The sequence below is a fragment of the Silene latifolia genome, chromosome 3 (assembly GCF_048544455.1).
Source record: "Silene latifolia isolate original U9 population chromosome 3, ASM4854445v1, whole genome shotgun sequence".
Taxonomy (NCBI): Eukaryota; Viridiplantae; Streptophyta; class Magnoliopsida; order Caryophyllales; family Caryophyllaceae; genus Silene; species Silene latifolia.
The window spans coordinates 26204593-26220872 of record NC_133528.1 but is presented as its reverse complement, the minus strand read 5'-3'; the positions used below and the strand labels follow the sequence as shown (position 1 = coordinate 26220872).

The following is a 16280-nucleotide window of genomic DNA, read 5'->3' as shown; positions in this document are numbered from 1 at the left end:
GACTTGCCCCATAGACTAGGTGGAATGGACTGTACCCCGTTGCTTCTTTCTCCGTGGTTCGAAGGGACCACAGGACGCCGGGTAGTTCATCAGCCCATCTTCCCTTTAGATCTTCAACCTTCTTTTTCAGCCCGTTCAATATTGTTTTATTAGCTGCCTCCGCCTGGCCGTTGCTCTGAGGGTGGCAGACGGAGGAGTATGCGAATTTGATACCGAGCTCTTCCAGCCAGTTCATCACCATGTCACTCCAAAACTCTCGGCCGTGGTCAAATACCATGACTTGGGGTAACCCAAAACGAGTTATGATGTTCTCCCAAATCACCTTTCTTACGGCCGCCGTGGTCTTGGCAGGTACCGCGACAGCCTCGACCCATTTGGTGAAGTAGTCAACGGCGACGATCAGGTACTTCCTTCCTCCGGAGGCCGTCGGAAATGGTCCTAGTAAATCCATCCCCCATTGTGCAAATGGTAGGGGACTAAGTACCGGTTGTAGGTCTCGGGAAGGTGCATGTATTACCGGAGCATGCATCTGACAATTCTTGCACTTTTTGGTCCTTGCTCTGGAATCTTTCAGCATAGTAGGCCAGAAGTAGCCGGCTCGGAGAGCTTTGTGGGCTAACGTTCTCGCCCCCATGTGATGTCCGCAGATGCCTTCGTGAATCTCTGTCAGTATGAGCTCCGCGTCGGCTGGGCCGACACATTTCAAAAGTGGTCTTATCACGGACCTTCTGTATAGTTCTCCTTCAAACACCAAGTACCTTGCGGCGATCCTTCTTATCTTCTGAGAGAGACTGCGGTCCTCCGGTAACTCTTTTGTTAGTTTGTATTTCATTATCGGAGTCATCCACGTCGTCTCGGCTTCGATGTCGCCCACCATGCCGACGGTCTCAGTGATGTTTTTAGCATTCCTGATATCCACCAGCACGGTTCGACTGACATTCTTGATGCTTGAACTGGAAAGTTTTGAGAGAGCGTCGGCTCGGTTGTTCTCATACCTGGGGATGCACTGTATTTGGAAAGATTTCAACTTTGCGGTGTCAGCTTTTACCCTTTCCAGGTACCTTACCATCCCGTCGTCTCGAGCCTCATACTCTCCTCTGATTTGATTAGTCACTAGGAGTGAATCTGTCTTCAACACAATATGTTCCGCCCCGGCAACTCTAGCTAACTCGACTCCAGTTATCAACGCCTCATATTCGGATTCGTTGTTTGAGGTCGGGAAGGTAAACTTCAAGGCGTACTCAAACGCGTCCCCGTTAGGGCTGGTGATAAGGATGCCGGCTCCTGAGCTGTTCGCCGTGGAGGACCCGTCGGTGTATACTTCCCACACCCCGGGATGTGATTCTTCTTGATATGTGCACTCGGCTAGGAAGTCTGCAAGTGCTTGCCCCTTTATCGAAGGCCTCGGTTTGTACTGGATGCCAAAGCCGGAGAGCTCCACTGCCCATTTGATAAGTCTGCCAGAAATTCGAATTTTTCTTTCTCCAATGGCTGGTCGGTTAAGACCGTCACGGGATGCGCGTCGAAGTAGGGTTTCAGCTTCCTTGCGGCAATGACTACGGCGAGGGCTGCTTTTTCGATCAGTGGGTAATTTCTTTCGGCGGCCAGCAGTGTATGGCTGATAAAGTAAATTGGGTGTTGCTGCTTGTTTTCTTCCCTGACGATTACGGCACTGACCGTGGCCGAGGTAATTGCTAAGTATAGATATAGCGTCTCCCCGAGCGTCGGCCTGGACAGGGTCGGGAGAGTTAGAAGGTGGGCTTTCAGTTGCTTGAAAGCCGTGCTCTGTTTCTCCCCCCAGCTAAAGTCTTTATTCCCCTTCAGTACTTTAAAGAATGGGGTGCTCTTGTCGGCCGACCGAGAGATGAAGCGGGCGAGAGCCGCCATCCTCCCGGTCAGCATCATAACCTCTTTTCGATTCCTCGGCTCCGGCAGGTCTAGTATTGCTTGGACTTTCTCTGGATTGGCATCAATTCCCCTGGCGCTGACAAGCACGCCGAGGAACTTGCCGGCCCGGACACCGAAGTTGCATTTCATTGGGTTAAGCTTCATCTTATATTTCCTTAGTGAACAAAATGTCTCGCTCAAATCGGCCAAGTTCTCGCTGTCAGACTTGCTTTTTACAATAGCATCGTCGACGTAAGCCTCGATGTTTCGCCCTTTTTGATCTTGAAACACTTTGTCCACCAGCCTAGTGTAAGTTGCGCCAGCGTTCTTCAAACCGAACGGCATCATTTTATACATGTATGTGACGTTACCGGTGATGAATGCGCACTTAGGCATGTCTTCTTCGGCCATAAACACCTGATGATACCCTGAGAAGGCGTCTAGCATGCTTAGCATGGTGTAGCCTGCCGTTGCGTCAATTAAACTATCTATTCGAGGCAAGGGATAACAATCTTTAGGGCACGCTTTATTAAGATTGGTAAAATCAACACACATCCTCCACGCCCCTGATGACTTCCTCACCATTACAACATTTGCTAGCCACTCAGGGTAAGTACAAGGCATGATAAAGCCCGCCTCTAATAGTTTGTCTACTTCGGCTTTGATGGCCTCATCCTTCTCAGCCGAGGAGTTCCTCATCTTCTGCTTGACAGGGCGAGCGGTGGAGAGTACGTTCAGCTTGTGAACGATCACCTCCCGGCTCACGCCTGGCATCTCGGCCGCCGAGTAGGCGAAGACATCTTTGTTCTTCCTCGGCGGGTCTAGGAGATCGGCTCGAATTTTGGCTCCGGCCGACACCGACGCGATTACGGTGCGCCCTGGGTCAATTTCCACTTCCTCGGTCTCGGCTCCTTCGACCATGCCGACGTTGGTGTGTATCGGATCACCCTCCTGCTGTAAGGATGGGCTCTTCCCTTTCTCTGATTTTTTCGCAACTTTGAGGGATTGCATGTTGCACCCTCTGGCAGATACTTGGACATTGACAATTTCGTCTCTTTCGTCCTTTGAGACGAGCTTTTGCGCTTTCCCCCGGTCCGAGACATACATCAATGTCAGGGCCCGGATGGACATCACTGCATCGACCTCGCTCAAAGTGACTCGGCCTATGAGAACATTGTAGGCGGAGACGAACCATCAATGACCACGAACTCGTATAAAACATTCTTGGCGCATCGGCTTGGCCAAACATCACCGGCGATCCCGATTGACCCCGGGGGTACCAGGCCGGCCCCGAGAAGTCAGATAGCGGGTTGGTGCAGGGGCTCAGGTCTTCAATCTTCAGACCAAGATTGAGAAAGCACTCCCTGAACATGATGTTTGTGTAGGCGCCTGTGTCAATTAGGCACCTTTTGACCAAGTGGTTGGCTATGTCTAGGTGGACTACAAGCGGGTCGTTGTGCGGAGCGACGACTCCCTCGTAGTCCTTCTTCCCAATGGTTATATCGGGGATTGTGGAAGCGGGGATCGCTGTTTTGGGCACAAAGTTGATGGCTTGGTATAGCTCATTCAGGTGTCGTTTGTGCCCATTAGCTGACCCACCGTTCTCGTTCCCCCCGATGACAACCTGGATCACTCCCGTACGCTGGAATACTGATTTTCTATTCGCCCCGTCGGAGCTTGTTTCTGGGCCTCCAGCTACATACTTGCTGAGGGCCCCCTTTCGGATTAGCTCCTCGATGGCGTTCCTCAGATGCCGACAGTTGTCGGTCTTATGGCCGGCTTGGCCGTGGTAATCGCAAAACTGGCTAAGGTCGCCGTCCCCCCTCGCCTTGGGGGGCCTTGCCCATTTCTGCCCTTCATTCTTGCTTAGGGCAAAGACCTCGGCCGGTGATTTGACCAGGGGGGTGAGACTGTTGTACGGCTTCTGGGTGTATGGTCCCGAACTCCCCCCGGCGCCCACCAAGTTCTGTTTCCTATTAAATCTCTCAGGCCGTGACCGATTCATGTCACGGCGACCTTCATCAACGTTCTCCCGGCGGCTCTTCCTCTCTGGGTGTCCAGATTCGCTGTGGCCTACCCAGGTCTTGTGATAGTCCTCCACCTTTACGGCTCAGTCGGCCATTTTTCTGGCGGTGTCTAGGTTGAGGTCCTCGCATTTGATCAGCTCGTTTTTGAACTCGCCTTTCGGGAGGCCTTTCATCAGTGCGAAGGCCGCCAGTTCGGTGTTCAGCTCACGGATCTGCTGAACTTTTGCGTCGAACCTCTTCACGTAGCTCCGGAGGGACTCGTCCTCCCCCTGTCGGATAGTGAGGAGATCTGATGTCTCCACGGCCTTTCTCTTGTTGCAAGCATACTGGGCTATGAAGTTGTCTCTCAGGTCGGCATAGCAGTATACCGAGCCATTAGGTAGCCCCTTGTACCAACTCTGGGCCATCCCATGAAGGGTTGTTGGGAAGACTCGGCACCATACCTCATCAAGTTGTTCCCATACCGACATGTACGACTCGAAAGCCTCGGCATGGTCGGTTGGGTCGCTATCCCCTTTGTATGATAGGGGCGGCAGCTTTAGTTTAGTCGGCACAGAGACTTCGAGGACATAGGCACTGAGGGGCTGTCTGACCACGTGTCGAATGACACGCGGCGATCGGCTCCTCGCAACCTTAGTCCGGCTTCTCTCCGTCTGGCGGGAAGGGCTTCTTGTTGTCCGACTTTGGAGAGTCGGACTTCTTTCATTTCTTCGGGGCGGGTCTCGTTGTTGCCGCGGCGACGCTGTCCTCCCGCGAGTGGGGGAAGGACTTTGGTCTGCCACTGGCACCACGGGCTCCGCCGGCGTCCTAGCATGCCCAACTCCTTGTAATACTCCGATCAAGTTGTTCGGAGTCACTTTATGGGCCCTGGTTACCTGTGGAGGCGCTGCCGCCCCTGTCATCGTGACAGGGGTAACCGGCGTACCACCCATCAGGTCCAGGAACAGCTTCAATTTGGCCGCATCGACCACATGTCCCATGACAGTGACTTGGCCGGTCGGCAGCGGCATTTCTGGCTCTCTTGGCATCCCGTACTTCACCGGCTCAATGACTCGGCCGGTGGGGGACTGCCCGATCTCAGAATTAGGGAACGCGTCATCCTGGTAGAATGCAGTTTCGTCACTCACAATTATTTCTTGTTGTTTTGACATCTTCTTAGCTCTTTGAATGGTTTTGTTTTGTTTTGTTTTGTTTTTTTTTGTAAGGGAGGTGACTAGCTTTTAGTATCTATTCCCACAGACGGCGCCAATTGTTCCGGGTGTAATTCCGGAGCAGGATTTGTGACCACGTAAGCTTGATGAATGACGTCTTTTTGCTTGTCTCTTCCTTTCGGTCTCTCCTGTAAAGATGAACAAACTGAGGGCTCGGCTTGGTACCGAGCGTACTCACTCCGACGCTCAAGTCAGTAAACTTAAAGAGATTAAGTTGTGTGTTAACTTGGCCAAGTATATTGTAGAGAGATAAGAAAGTTTATACCAGATTTTCGGTTAGTTTTTGGGATCCTTTTCTCAATGAGAGAAGTGGAGTATTTATAGACTTTCACCTTTTGTCACGTAGTGGCCAAGTGGCTAGCAGGTGGAAAGACTGTTCTACCCTCGGCCGAGGGACCCCTGGCAGGCCGGCTGGCCTGGTTGACTCCATGCCGAGGGGACTGGATGTGAGTACGCGGATATGCCTCTCGGCCGGCTAGTTGCCGAGACCGAGACCCAAGTGACAGGCCGACAGGCTTGGTCGGTTAGGCTGTTTAATACGTTGACTTGCTGTCATTTAGCTTTGACCTTGCTCAATATGTTGACTCGGTCAGCGGGTGCAGAATATGCCCCATCAGCTCAAATGACTCAAAAGATTGATTCCAATTTAACAATTAATAAAGTTTTTTACTTTTTTATCAATTATTAATATTATTTGTTGATTTTTAATTAATCATTAAAAATTTATTTGTTTGTTAAAGATAAAATTAGGGTTTGCTAACTTTTATTTAATTAATTAATTAAATTAGGATTGATGGTGGTTCTTGTGGCTACCGAATCACTCAAATTAGTATGATACTTACACGTGCTAGGCTTTGAACAACAATTTAGCAAATTGGTGCTCCATTATTCCATCTAATTAAGATAGAAGGTGGTTTGTGGTGACTACCTAAATACTCAAACTAGTATAATTATTTGTATATATACATATATATATATATATATATTATTAGTAATATTCTTCTTCTTCTTCTTCTTCTTATAATAATAATAATAGAAATAATATTAATGTAATAGTATTAATAATAATAATAATAATAATAATAATAATAATAATAATAATAATAATAATAATAATAATAATAATAATAATAATAATAATAATAATAATAATAATATTATTATTATTATTATTATTATTATTATTATTATTATTATTATTATTATTATTATTTTGGTTCAGTTAAGCTCCAATCAGCTTTAGTTCGATTCACTCGATCGATTCGATTCGATTCATTACATTCGATTCGATTCATTTATAAAAAAGCCGTAAAGAATAGGGCATTCGTCTCTCTTAAATGGGTTATATTTGTCTTAAGTATAAAACGTGTTAATTTTACCTTATATAGGTGAATGAGAAGAGTTATGATGTGATTCAGTGCATTAGTGCGAGTTTAACAGCACCTAGACAAATAGTTTATCATTTACTAGGCATTCTATTTTTCGTAGTTGCTATTTCATATACGGGATTTACTTATTCATGAACTTTTTTCCATAAGTTTTCCATCATTTACTCTTGTAAATAAATCTCTCTTTTACCCCCTCTCAAAAATTAATCAAATAAATTCTTAGTAAAATTCATCAACTATACTTCTTAGATCTCATATTAGTCAAATCATAATTCCATTTTAAACTTTGTAAACATCAATTTATTGTATCAATTTAATAACATCACATAATTTGAGAGATATTTTATAGAGGGTTTTAATTGGTGGCAGCAAAAGGGGAGGGTAGGTGGCGGAGACGCAAAGGGAAGGGCGGTGGCCGATGGGCGACGATATGGTGGTCGAGGAGGGGTGGTGGTCGGCGAGCAGCGGGGGCAGAATAGGGATAATGCGGTAGGAAAGGGGTAGTGCGAGAGGTGGGTTGGACTAGGCAGAGGGGGGAAGGGGCGGTGATACGGAGAAGGAGGTGGGGCAACGGTGATGACGTAGTGACGGCAGGGGTGGTGGTTGGCGGTGGTGGCAGGTAGGGGGAGGAAGTTGAAAAGAAAATACAAATGAGAACAAATTTATTGAAAGAATAGTGTTAAAATGAGAAGGGTTTAATCGCATCTAGACAAAGAGTCTATCACTTACTAGGCCTTCTATTTTATTTTATTTTTATGTCATCCACTTATTTGACTTTATTATTTAAAACGGATATGTACGTTTAAAACAAAAATTTATGTTTATTGATTGTTAATTTCTCATAATTACCACACTTAGAGAATTAATGGTGTAATTCTTTCCTTAATTAGCTCATTAATATCTCCCTATATACTAAGAGAATAAAACCTATGAAAAGTTCTCCCTATATATACTTAAATAAGGAAACAAACAAATACGGAGTATTTATTTCATTAAGCCATTATCCTTATAATAAACTATAATTTTTTTAATTGATTTAAAATATGGTTTGAGAATTAGAAAATAAAATCATTAAAATACACATTTCATGACATTACCAATTCTTTCGATTAGTTTTTGCCGATTAATTTTTTTTTTTTTTTTTTATGAAATCAAAATGCAATGAGGTGATATAAAATAAATAAGACGTCGATTTACTTTCTATCAAATAGCGTTATTGAGAGACGTCTCACATGATGAGGGGAGGGTGTTATTTAATTTTTATTTTCCATGTTGTGTCTCCCACTAATTTAGTGGGAGACGGTCTCTCAATAACTTTTCATATATTTTCCATGTTATTGAAATATCTCAGGAGATCGTCTGTATAAATGATACTGTAAAGGTAAAAACTTTTCATATAGCATTGCGCGGGAAGTACACTAGTACTCTAATAAGCGTAACTATTACTAGAGTTGGCCAACAGCACGGGCCAGCTCGGCCCACCCCCGACCCGCCCTTCCCCTGACCTGACTGACCCGGGTTCCATTTTCTCAGCCCGACCCGCCCTGGCCCATCTATTCTAGGAAAAAAAAGTAATTTTAGGTTAGGCTTGCCAGCCCGGCCCGGCCAATCCCACCCCTCCCTCCTGACATGGGACGGGTCTGACCAAAATAGCCCGGCTTGCCCCCTGGCCAGCCGGATCCGAGTACAGGTCTAACTATAACGGAGTATTTGACTTTATTGTTGACGCTTTGTAACTTTTTTATGAACATACAAAATTGGACAAGTGTAATCATTCTAGGTTTTATACCTTAATACTTTTAAAATGGGTGAAGTAAACGCCTCCTTAGTCCTTAGTAGTATGCTTCTCGAATCATTCTCCCAAAAAGAAAAACGCAGTTTATTAGGTATCGTAGAACAACCGGTTGAATAAACTGATTCCCTGACCACAAACGCAAAAGCAAGTCACAGTTCCACAAATGAAAAGGCCCATTTATTTTGAAAAACTTTATGTTAGTGCGAATTTTATTTTATTTGTTTGAAAAGTTTTTTCCTTACATTAGAAACCACTAAACTTCGATTCTCCTAAGCCAACAGATTCCATGCATTCCCTAACTCCCTATATATATTACTACCAACATTTTAATTTCTATACTCAATTCATTTACCAAGTAAAAAATAGTACGATTACTGTTACTATTACGTCGATTGATAAACTGAGTAAAATTAAATGGCGGATGCTAGAGAAGCAGGGAAAGTGAGGAAGATCATGGTTGCGATGGACGAAAGTGAAGAGAGCATGTTTGCTTTGTCATGGTGTCTTAAAAACATCATTGTAACACACCCGAGTTCCGAATATCAACTTGTCATTCTTCATGCTAAACGACCCGTGCTTGTTTACCATGGATTTGATACTTCGGGTATGTTTTCTTCTTCTTCTTCTTTTTCTTCTTCGATAAGTGCAGAAAGTTGTCTAAGCATAAGAGATTGCACATGAAAAAGAGTCGAAAATTCAATAATTAGAAGCGTAATAGTGGGATGATATGATTTGAAATTGTAGAACTCTGATAGTATGTAGCTCATATCTCCCTATTCATGTTTTCCTGCAGCACTTTTGTTCTCCCATGACGCGTTGTCGTCACTGGATAGGCGCGACACTGACATGGCGCATTGGCTCCTACAGAAGGCTGAGAAGCTATGCAAGGAGTATGAGGTGAGTAACTGAGTAAGCCTAAGATAAGTTATTGAATTAATCTTGTTCTATTGCGATCCTAATGATCTATCTTGTTTAGGTAAAAATGGAACGTAGAATAGAAGATGGAGATCCAAGAGACGTAATTTGTGAGATGGTGAATGTAATAATGCCTGATTTACTTGTCATGGGAAGCCACGGCTATGGTCTCATTTCCAGGTTAGTCGTTCAACCACCCATAATTTGTAGTCCTTATTTTCACAATAACCGTGTAGAATACACGCCAGTAGGGCCGTCTAATAGCAAGTTCAACCCAAACTCTTTAAAAAAAAAAGAGTTTTGCTATTATGTGGGGCCTCATACCGTCTTTTGGAACTGGTCCTCCCAAATTTATTTGACGGCCTTACACAACAGACACGAGTTCTGTACAGGAATTTAATAACTACGGAATACTGTCCACCGAATTTTTTTGGTAAAAAGTCGGAAGAATATCGGTCGCGTGCTACTTCAAATGCAGAAGATCTAACAAGATAATATGTGAACATGACAGGGCAATAATGGGGAGTGTAAGCAATCACTGCGTGCAACATGCTAGTTGTCCTGTTTTAGTGGTGAAGATGCCTACATCATCTGATGCCTCTGCCCCTGGATGGAATTAAATGAGATATTTTGCATGTTTCTTGTTTGGCTACTTTTAGTACTTCCTAAAAGTTAGCTCCTCTAAGATTGCTTTACTTGGTCACAAATCGTGTACTGAAAAACTGATGTTTGACAAAAAATGATTGACACAGAGGTAGTTGTTTGACAATAGCTGCATTTTGGTCCTACAACGAATTTAGCGAGCTAGGGCGTATTCCAGTACACTATCAGGCTGAAATGCAATTTGTTAAGACAAATATCAGCGTGTAGCATTTTTGTATTATAGATTTCATTTTCGGCGCAGATCACAGTTCAGACCTTTTCAACTTTTTACCCTGTGTCGAGGAGATAGTCACGACTCAGATTTAATATCAACAGAATGTAAAACCAGGGCATGGGTACATTTAACGTCTTTACCAGCTATGTCCTGACATTCGTCATGAGGCAACTCTTTTAGAGTAAGCAGAAAGTTAAAACTCAAATAACACGGTCATAACTCATAATTAAGCTCAGTCCGAATTCCAGGGTTCTATCCAATGTATCGAATGGAAAACTAAGCAAATCTCCTTGGCCTTTTGTTGCTATTACAAAACACCAAACGAGATAAAACTGAATCCGACTTACAGCCTTTTTGGTGCTTTTTTTATAAACTCTACCACCAAAATTCTATGCTAACAAAATAAACGGAGAAAATGATCCCGAACCATGAGGTTGAATCTAACACTCTCGACTACGAGCTGTTTTTGCTCCACGTCCTCATAGTTCATCCTGTACAAACACCCAAATATTTCAGGTTAAGAAACAATTATACCCAGCAACAAAACATATTATGGCATGATTAACAAAAAGGAGACGAAAATGAACTGGAGCATACATGTTTCTCCTCTTCCTTGGAGTCTGATTTGTCATCAGCTTCAGCGTCATCACCCTCGGAATCATCGACATCATCATCAGCATCATCCTCGGCCTGAAAAGCAAGTAAGATCTTAGGACTATAACGACAGGGGTAACTTAAACAAATTATTGGTGACCATGCGTATATTGACACTTACATCTGATTCAGCTGGATCGTCTTTTGTTTCCTGTTGGACAAGTAAAACTCTTAGTTAGGGCTTTGTCAATGCATATAAGAAACAATCCCCAACCCTCAACTCTAATCAGGAGTTTCAGAAAGGAAGCAGCCATCATTTGTCAAAACTACGATAATTTCGCCCATAAAAAAACATATACATACCGTCTTTCACATGAGACCAACCCATCAACCCTATAGTTCAAGGACAAATACTCAAGGATTTAGGTTGGTCTCACATGACCATCTGATAAAAGACCCACGACATTCAAGCAGAAATGCTATAGTAGGCAACATGGATGTTACCATAGCACCACCGGTAGCTCATCCCTCAGTCACCGTACTTCAGTTTATCAAGAAGCAATAAGCAAAGGTGCTAGAAAGAAGAAAGGAGATTAATATTATACCTCCTCTTCTCTCTTCTTTTCAGCCTCCTCAAAAGCAGCCTTCTCAGCCTGAAAAATACAAAAAAAAATGAGACGCCACAAAATTGGATTCTTCTTCGTATGAAAGGAGAAACGGCAAAAGTGTGGGAGGAAAAGCAAACAAATTCATACATCCTTTTGTTTAGCCCATGTTTCTTCGGCCAACTGCTTTGCATACTCAGGGTCATCACAGATCAAGACATTGTCAAAGAGTGTTCCAGATTTCACCTGTAGAAAGGAGCACCGATTTATCAGTACATGACTTCTACGCTTAATGCAAATTTAATCATTGTCTTTGAATGAAAGCAAACAAAGGAGGAAACCGAAAGTTACCTGCCACAACTCAATACCAACATATTTTAGCTTGGGGAAAACATAGAGCTCTGGGTCATCCTTGAAGTCTGGGTTATCAATCATGGGTGCCTTCCACTTGCCCTTGTAGTTGGGGTTCTTGATTTTCTGCAAGTAGGGTATATATGTAGGCTCAGTATCAGCAGTAGACATTGCAGGATAGGTTACGAATAAAATATACTCCTACGACCGTTCTCCCCTCTGATTCATTGAAAGTTTCCATTTCAAATGACACATGATTTTGAATACCATGATTACCATCGACATATCTGAAGTAGTGGGAGGCAAGGTCTAGTGTGGAGCGCGAGGTGAGAGTAGGAGAGTGTATTGTAAATAGTAATGTAATAATTTGTGTGAAATTAGTGTTTTCAATAAGGGTGTCTAACTTTCACCTAAAAAGTAGAACGAGAATTTTTCGACAAATTGGGGGAGCAACACCTGAAATCTTGGTATAAAATTGAACTCAACAAACCTTTGCCTTCCATGGGCCCTTGTACTCTGGGTTGGGAACGGTGGGAGCAGTCCACTCACCATCTTCTTCTTCATCCCAATCCTCAGGCTTCTTAGCATCAACATCAGGGATCTCCTTAGGGATGTCATCATAACCATCGGGCTTCTTGTCTTCTGGGTCAGGAATGTACTCCTTTTCATCCCAGTCCTCGGGCTGAAATAATCACAGAGTCGGTAAATCAACAGTCGCCATCATGTACTTGGAGATGAAAGAATTTTCGCTTCTGAGAGTAAATTAAATACCTTCTTGGCTTCTGGGTCCTTGATCTGTTTAGCAGGAAGGAGGTCCCAGTGTTCGTACAGACTACCTGTCTGCTTCTCCTCATTGTCGATAAGAATGCTGTAGGTGGCATCTGGGCGAAGAATGAAGGTGTAGACATGAGTCAACTGGTCAGTTTCACATGGTACATCCTTCTTGATCAAGTGGTTAGTTCCGTTGTAGGTAAGAATGGCATGAACTTTCTTGGTGCTGTAGCCACAGATGTCAGGACCAAACATAATGCTGCAAACCTCAACAAATAATATGTCAAAATTGTAAGCTATCAAAACTTGAAAACGGCAATAAGATCACCCACAAAAAAAAAACTTTTCAGAGGAAAAGAATGCAGGGCCAACCTGTACGGAGTGTCTCCACCGAATTTCTTCTGGTCAATGTCACCACTGAGTAGCTTCATGTAACCACCACCACAATCAAGCTTCTGTTCATGCTTCACAGAGAACTGGAAAACTAGTGTTTTGTCCTTGTTGCTGAACTCTGGGTACTCGGCAGAGATTGCGTAGAATCTGTAATCCTCGCTAGTCTGAATACCTGTGAAGCATGGACAACATGGAGTCATTAATTGGTGTGGGAGCAACAAATTAACTCTAAAAGTACATTATAGATGGGAAGAAATATGAGTAAATTAACATCCAAACAAATACCTTTGTTGTTCTCGTCACCGTTCCATTTGCCGGAGGTGAAATTCCACTCTCCAGCCATGTTCTCGTCCTTCTTCCAGTCAGACTTTACCCAGCGAGACTCCCAACCATCTACAGGACACAAACAAAAATGGTTAGCAGGGCTTAATCAATTCAGAAAGCATGCAATACCAATCAACATCAGTCTATCACATTAATGCTGAAGTAGTTGTCACATGACTCACATCTATAAAGACTAAATAAAATTAAAGCACTGTATAGAGCCAAAGACCATTTATGAGAATTGAAAAAACATTTATTCTAGCCTCTACATAACACAAGAGCAAATTCCGTGTTACGTCTATTACATAGAAAATTCTCGAGAATTTTGTAATCGCAATCCAGGTAACACTGCCCGTCGTATTTTAATTGTCCTCTTTGACTTTCTTAGTCAACTCCAACAATTATTTCCTCACACTACACAGTAATTACTAGAAATATGAAAATAGTTGATAAATCAAAAGTGACAAATCCGAGATTGTAATGTCAATTAGCTAGCGGCTATCACGAAAATCCAAAAATTTCCAAAATCAACAACAGCATTAAATATCAGTTCAAAAGTTATCAAGATATGATATAACACTAGTCTACTACACATATATCATCCAATACGCCTTAGCGACAATCCTTAGAATCACACATCGTTCAAGATTTGATACACATTCTCATTTCAACATTTGTTCCTCGTCTAGTTAACCTCCATTTCACTACCTATATTGAAACCACATTATCACCGCTAATCTCCAATAAATCACCTAACTCCGTAATCGAAAATCAAAGCCAAGTCTATCTACAATAATCAATCATTAAGTGTAGTCAACACAACCAACACCAAAAACGTAATCACCACATATCACCACTAATCTTCAATAAATCAACTAATTCCGTAATCAAAACCAACTCAATCTACGATAATAAATCATTAACTGAAGTGAACACAAACATCATCAAAAACCTAATCACAGAATCGCACAATCAACCGCCATTATCAGACTTGACAGATCTGATATAAACTTAAATAATTAATCACTTTCATAAAACCAAATCAGTTCAACCAGATCTAAACAGAGTAAACACAACCTAATCAACATAACACGATTCAATCACATCAAATTACAACAATTCCTCATTTATTAGCGAAATCATAAATCATAAATCAATTAAAAAAAATCTAATTCTAAAATCAAAATTACGATCAACGATAACATCGCATACTATCTACATTTCGAAAATATTTAATCATAGATCATCGTCTCAATTATTTATTTACTTTTTTTCTTATTTTCTTGTGAGACGTATTGAATCAAAGATAAATAAATGATTGAGACGACCGAATTAACAAAAAATGAAGAAAGGAGTAAAGGTATTAACCATCATCGAAGCGTTCTTCGAAGAAAACTTTAGCAGAAGCGAAAGCGAGTAGAGAGAGAATGATGAGTAAGAGAGAGAAAGCGTTAGGGTTTCGCCGGTGAAACGCCATTGTTGCTGACTCCGAGGTAGAGAGAGAAATGTGTGAGTAGATTAAACAGTTGATTTACAAGTAGTGTTGTTATATAGGAAGAGTATGAGGTTGAGAGTGACGTGGCAGAGATTGTTTGAGTCAGGAGTGATGTGGACCAATTGGAGTGTGACATGTAGGATTTTGTGTCATTAGGTGTGATGTGGCGAGGTTTTATTGGTGGGTGGCACGGTGATGTGTTGAGAGGGGTTGAAATGTTTGTATTGGGGGGAAGTAGTGGGTTTATGGATTGGATGATTTACAATTGTGTTTTTCATTTTAGGAAATCTATTTTTGTAAGGAAATGTTAAATTGGATGATTAATTGGGTATTGATTTTTGCAGTACATAAATTATTCATTACAGTACATATTTGCCAATTTTACCTTTGTCATTTATTATTATTTTGTACTACCTTCAATGGAAAACTTTTGAAAAGGAAACACCAACATTACGTAATACTAGTCTACTACTACCCAATTATCGTACCACCGTCATCCCTTACCTTTCAACCACCCCTATCACCTTCACTCGCCCTTGCCTCCTCCAATGAACACTATAACTACCGCGTCGTCATTCACCCACGACCACCCCCAACCGACCAACATCAACCAACCCAACTCCCTCCTTTTGCCATCGCCCCTACAGCCTGAATACCATCTGTCTATATCCCTCCCTTTCCGCCGCCTCCTATTAGGAGCGCCACCGTCACTCATCCGTACTGTGGCGGCCAACCACCAGTGTACAACCTCCAACCACCATCAAACCCTAATTAACTCAAAACCATATAAGTCCATAAAACAGATTAATAAAGTTATGGGAAGAACATCAATTATTTGATTAATTTACAATTTACGCATCAAGCATATTTTTTAATGTTCAAATTTCCATTCATTGATGAAGAAATTGATTTGTTTGATAAATTGAAGGGCTGGGAATAGAGAAAAATTGATTGTGTTTTTCTTAGTCAAAGGGAGTTAGGGGGCATCAAATGAAAAATTTTGTGTAAAAAGTACTGACATGAGTAAAAAATGTACTGCGAAAATAAATTACGTTAATTTATGGATATCAAACAATTAATATTTGTTAGGGTAAATGTTCATTTTGATGTCGCATTAATCATGGAAACGAGTCGACTAAAACCCCATTCTTTTAACTGAATTGGGTGGAGTTAAACGAAAATTGAAGTAAGAGTTAATTTGTGAAGAGATGATCTAAATTGAACTGAATGAAACTGAGCTGAACTTGTTAGGTGCAAATTCATGTCCCAAATCAGTAATGTAAGGGTGAAGGATCATTTTTATAAGTGTACAAAGAATATAATAGTATGAGGTCTTTGGGAAGGAGTCAAAGAGTAAATCCGTAAGGGCTTGGTCCAAAGCGTACAATATCGTACTATTATGAATAGTTGAAATTAGTGCAGCAGAGGCCCAACACGAGGTATTCATGAATTCAAGTACAAAAGAACATGGCCTAAAAAATTAAATTTACATAAAAAGAGAAAATAACATGAAAGACATACGAGAAATTCTTAGGTACACCGGTTGTACCATGTCATCGTACACCCTAACCAATGAAAATATTAGAATAAAAGAACATAATCTTACTAAAATAAAAACTAAGGCATCTCATTGGCTAGGGTGTACGA

General features: G+C 42.1%; 2 protein-coding genes across 2 annotated transcripts; one reads left to right on the top strand and one right to left on the bottom strand.

The window, feature by feature from the left end:
• The first annotated feature begins 8620 nt into the window (after positions 1–8620).
• Positions 8621–9977, top strand: LOC141647435 (universal stress protein A-like protein). The gene is made up of 4 exons (XM_074455609.1): positions 8621–8912; positions 9102–9205; positions 9285–9403; positions 9735–9977. Exons 1-4 carry the CDS (start codon positions 8723–8725, stop codon positions 9841–9843), a joined length of 522 nt encoding a protein of 173 aa, XP_074311710.1. The 5' UTR covers positions 8621–8722; the 3' UTR covers positions 9844–9977.
• A 316-nt stretch (positions 9978–10293) lies between these two features.
• On the bottom strand, positions 10294–14896 carry LOC141647433 (calreticulin). The gene is made up of 11 exons (XM_074455608.1): positions 14507–14896; positions 13100–13207; positions 12794–12986; positions 12422–12680; positions 12141–12332; positions 11651–11776; positions 11450–11545; positions 11300–11347; positions 10876–10905; positions 10698–10790; positions 10294–10591 (listed from the first exon to the last, which is right to left on the bottom strand). Exons 1-11 carry the CDS (start codon positions 14613–14615, stop codon positions 10580–10582), a joined length of 1266 nt encoding a protein of 421 aa, XP_074311709.1. The 5' UTR covers positions 14616–14896; the 3' UTR covers positions 10294–10579.
• Between the last annotated feature and the right edge of the window lie 1384 nt (positions 14897–16280).

Excerpts from the sequence above, each read along its gene's own strand:
- LOC141647435 (XM_074455609.1), top strand. The coding sequence starts at position 8,723 with ATGGCGGATGCTAGAGAAGCAGGGAAAGTGAGGAAGATCATGGTTGCG. Across the intron at positions 9,206-9,284 it reads AGCTATGCAAGGAGTATGAG|GTAAAAATGGAACGTAGAAT; the intron begins GTGAGTAACTGA and ends TATCTTGTTTAG. Across the intron at positions 9,404-9,734 it reads GGCTATGGTCTCATTTCCAG|GGCAATAATGGGGAGTGTAA; the intron begins GTTAGTCGTTCA and ends TGAACATGACAG.
- LOC141647433 (XM_074455608.1), bottom strand. The coding sequence starts at position 14,615 with ATGGCGTTTCACCGGCGAAACCCTAACGCTTTCTCTCTCTTACTCATC. Across the intron at positions 12,987-13,099 it reads CGGTGACGAGAACAACAAAG|GTATTCAGACTAGCGAGGAT; the intron begins GTATTTGTTTGG and ends CATGCTTCACAG. Across the intron at positions 12,681-12,793 it reads GGTGGAGACACTCCGTACAG|CATTATGTTTGGTCCTGACA; the intron begins GTTGGCCCTGCA and ends TGAGGTTTGCAG.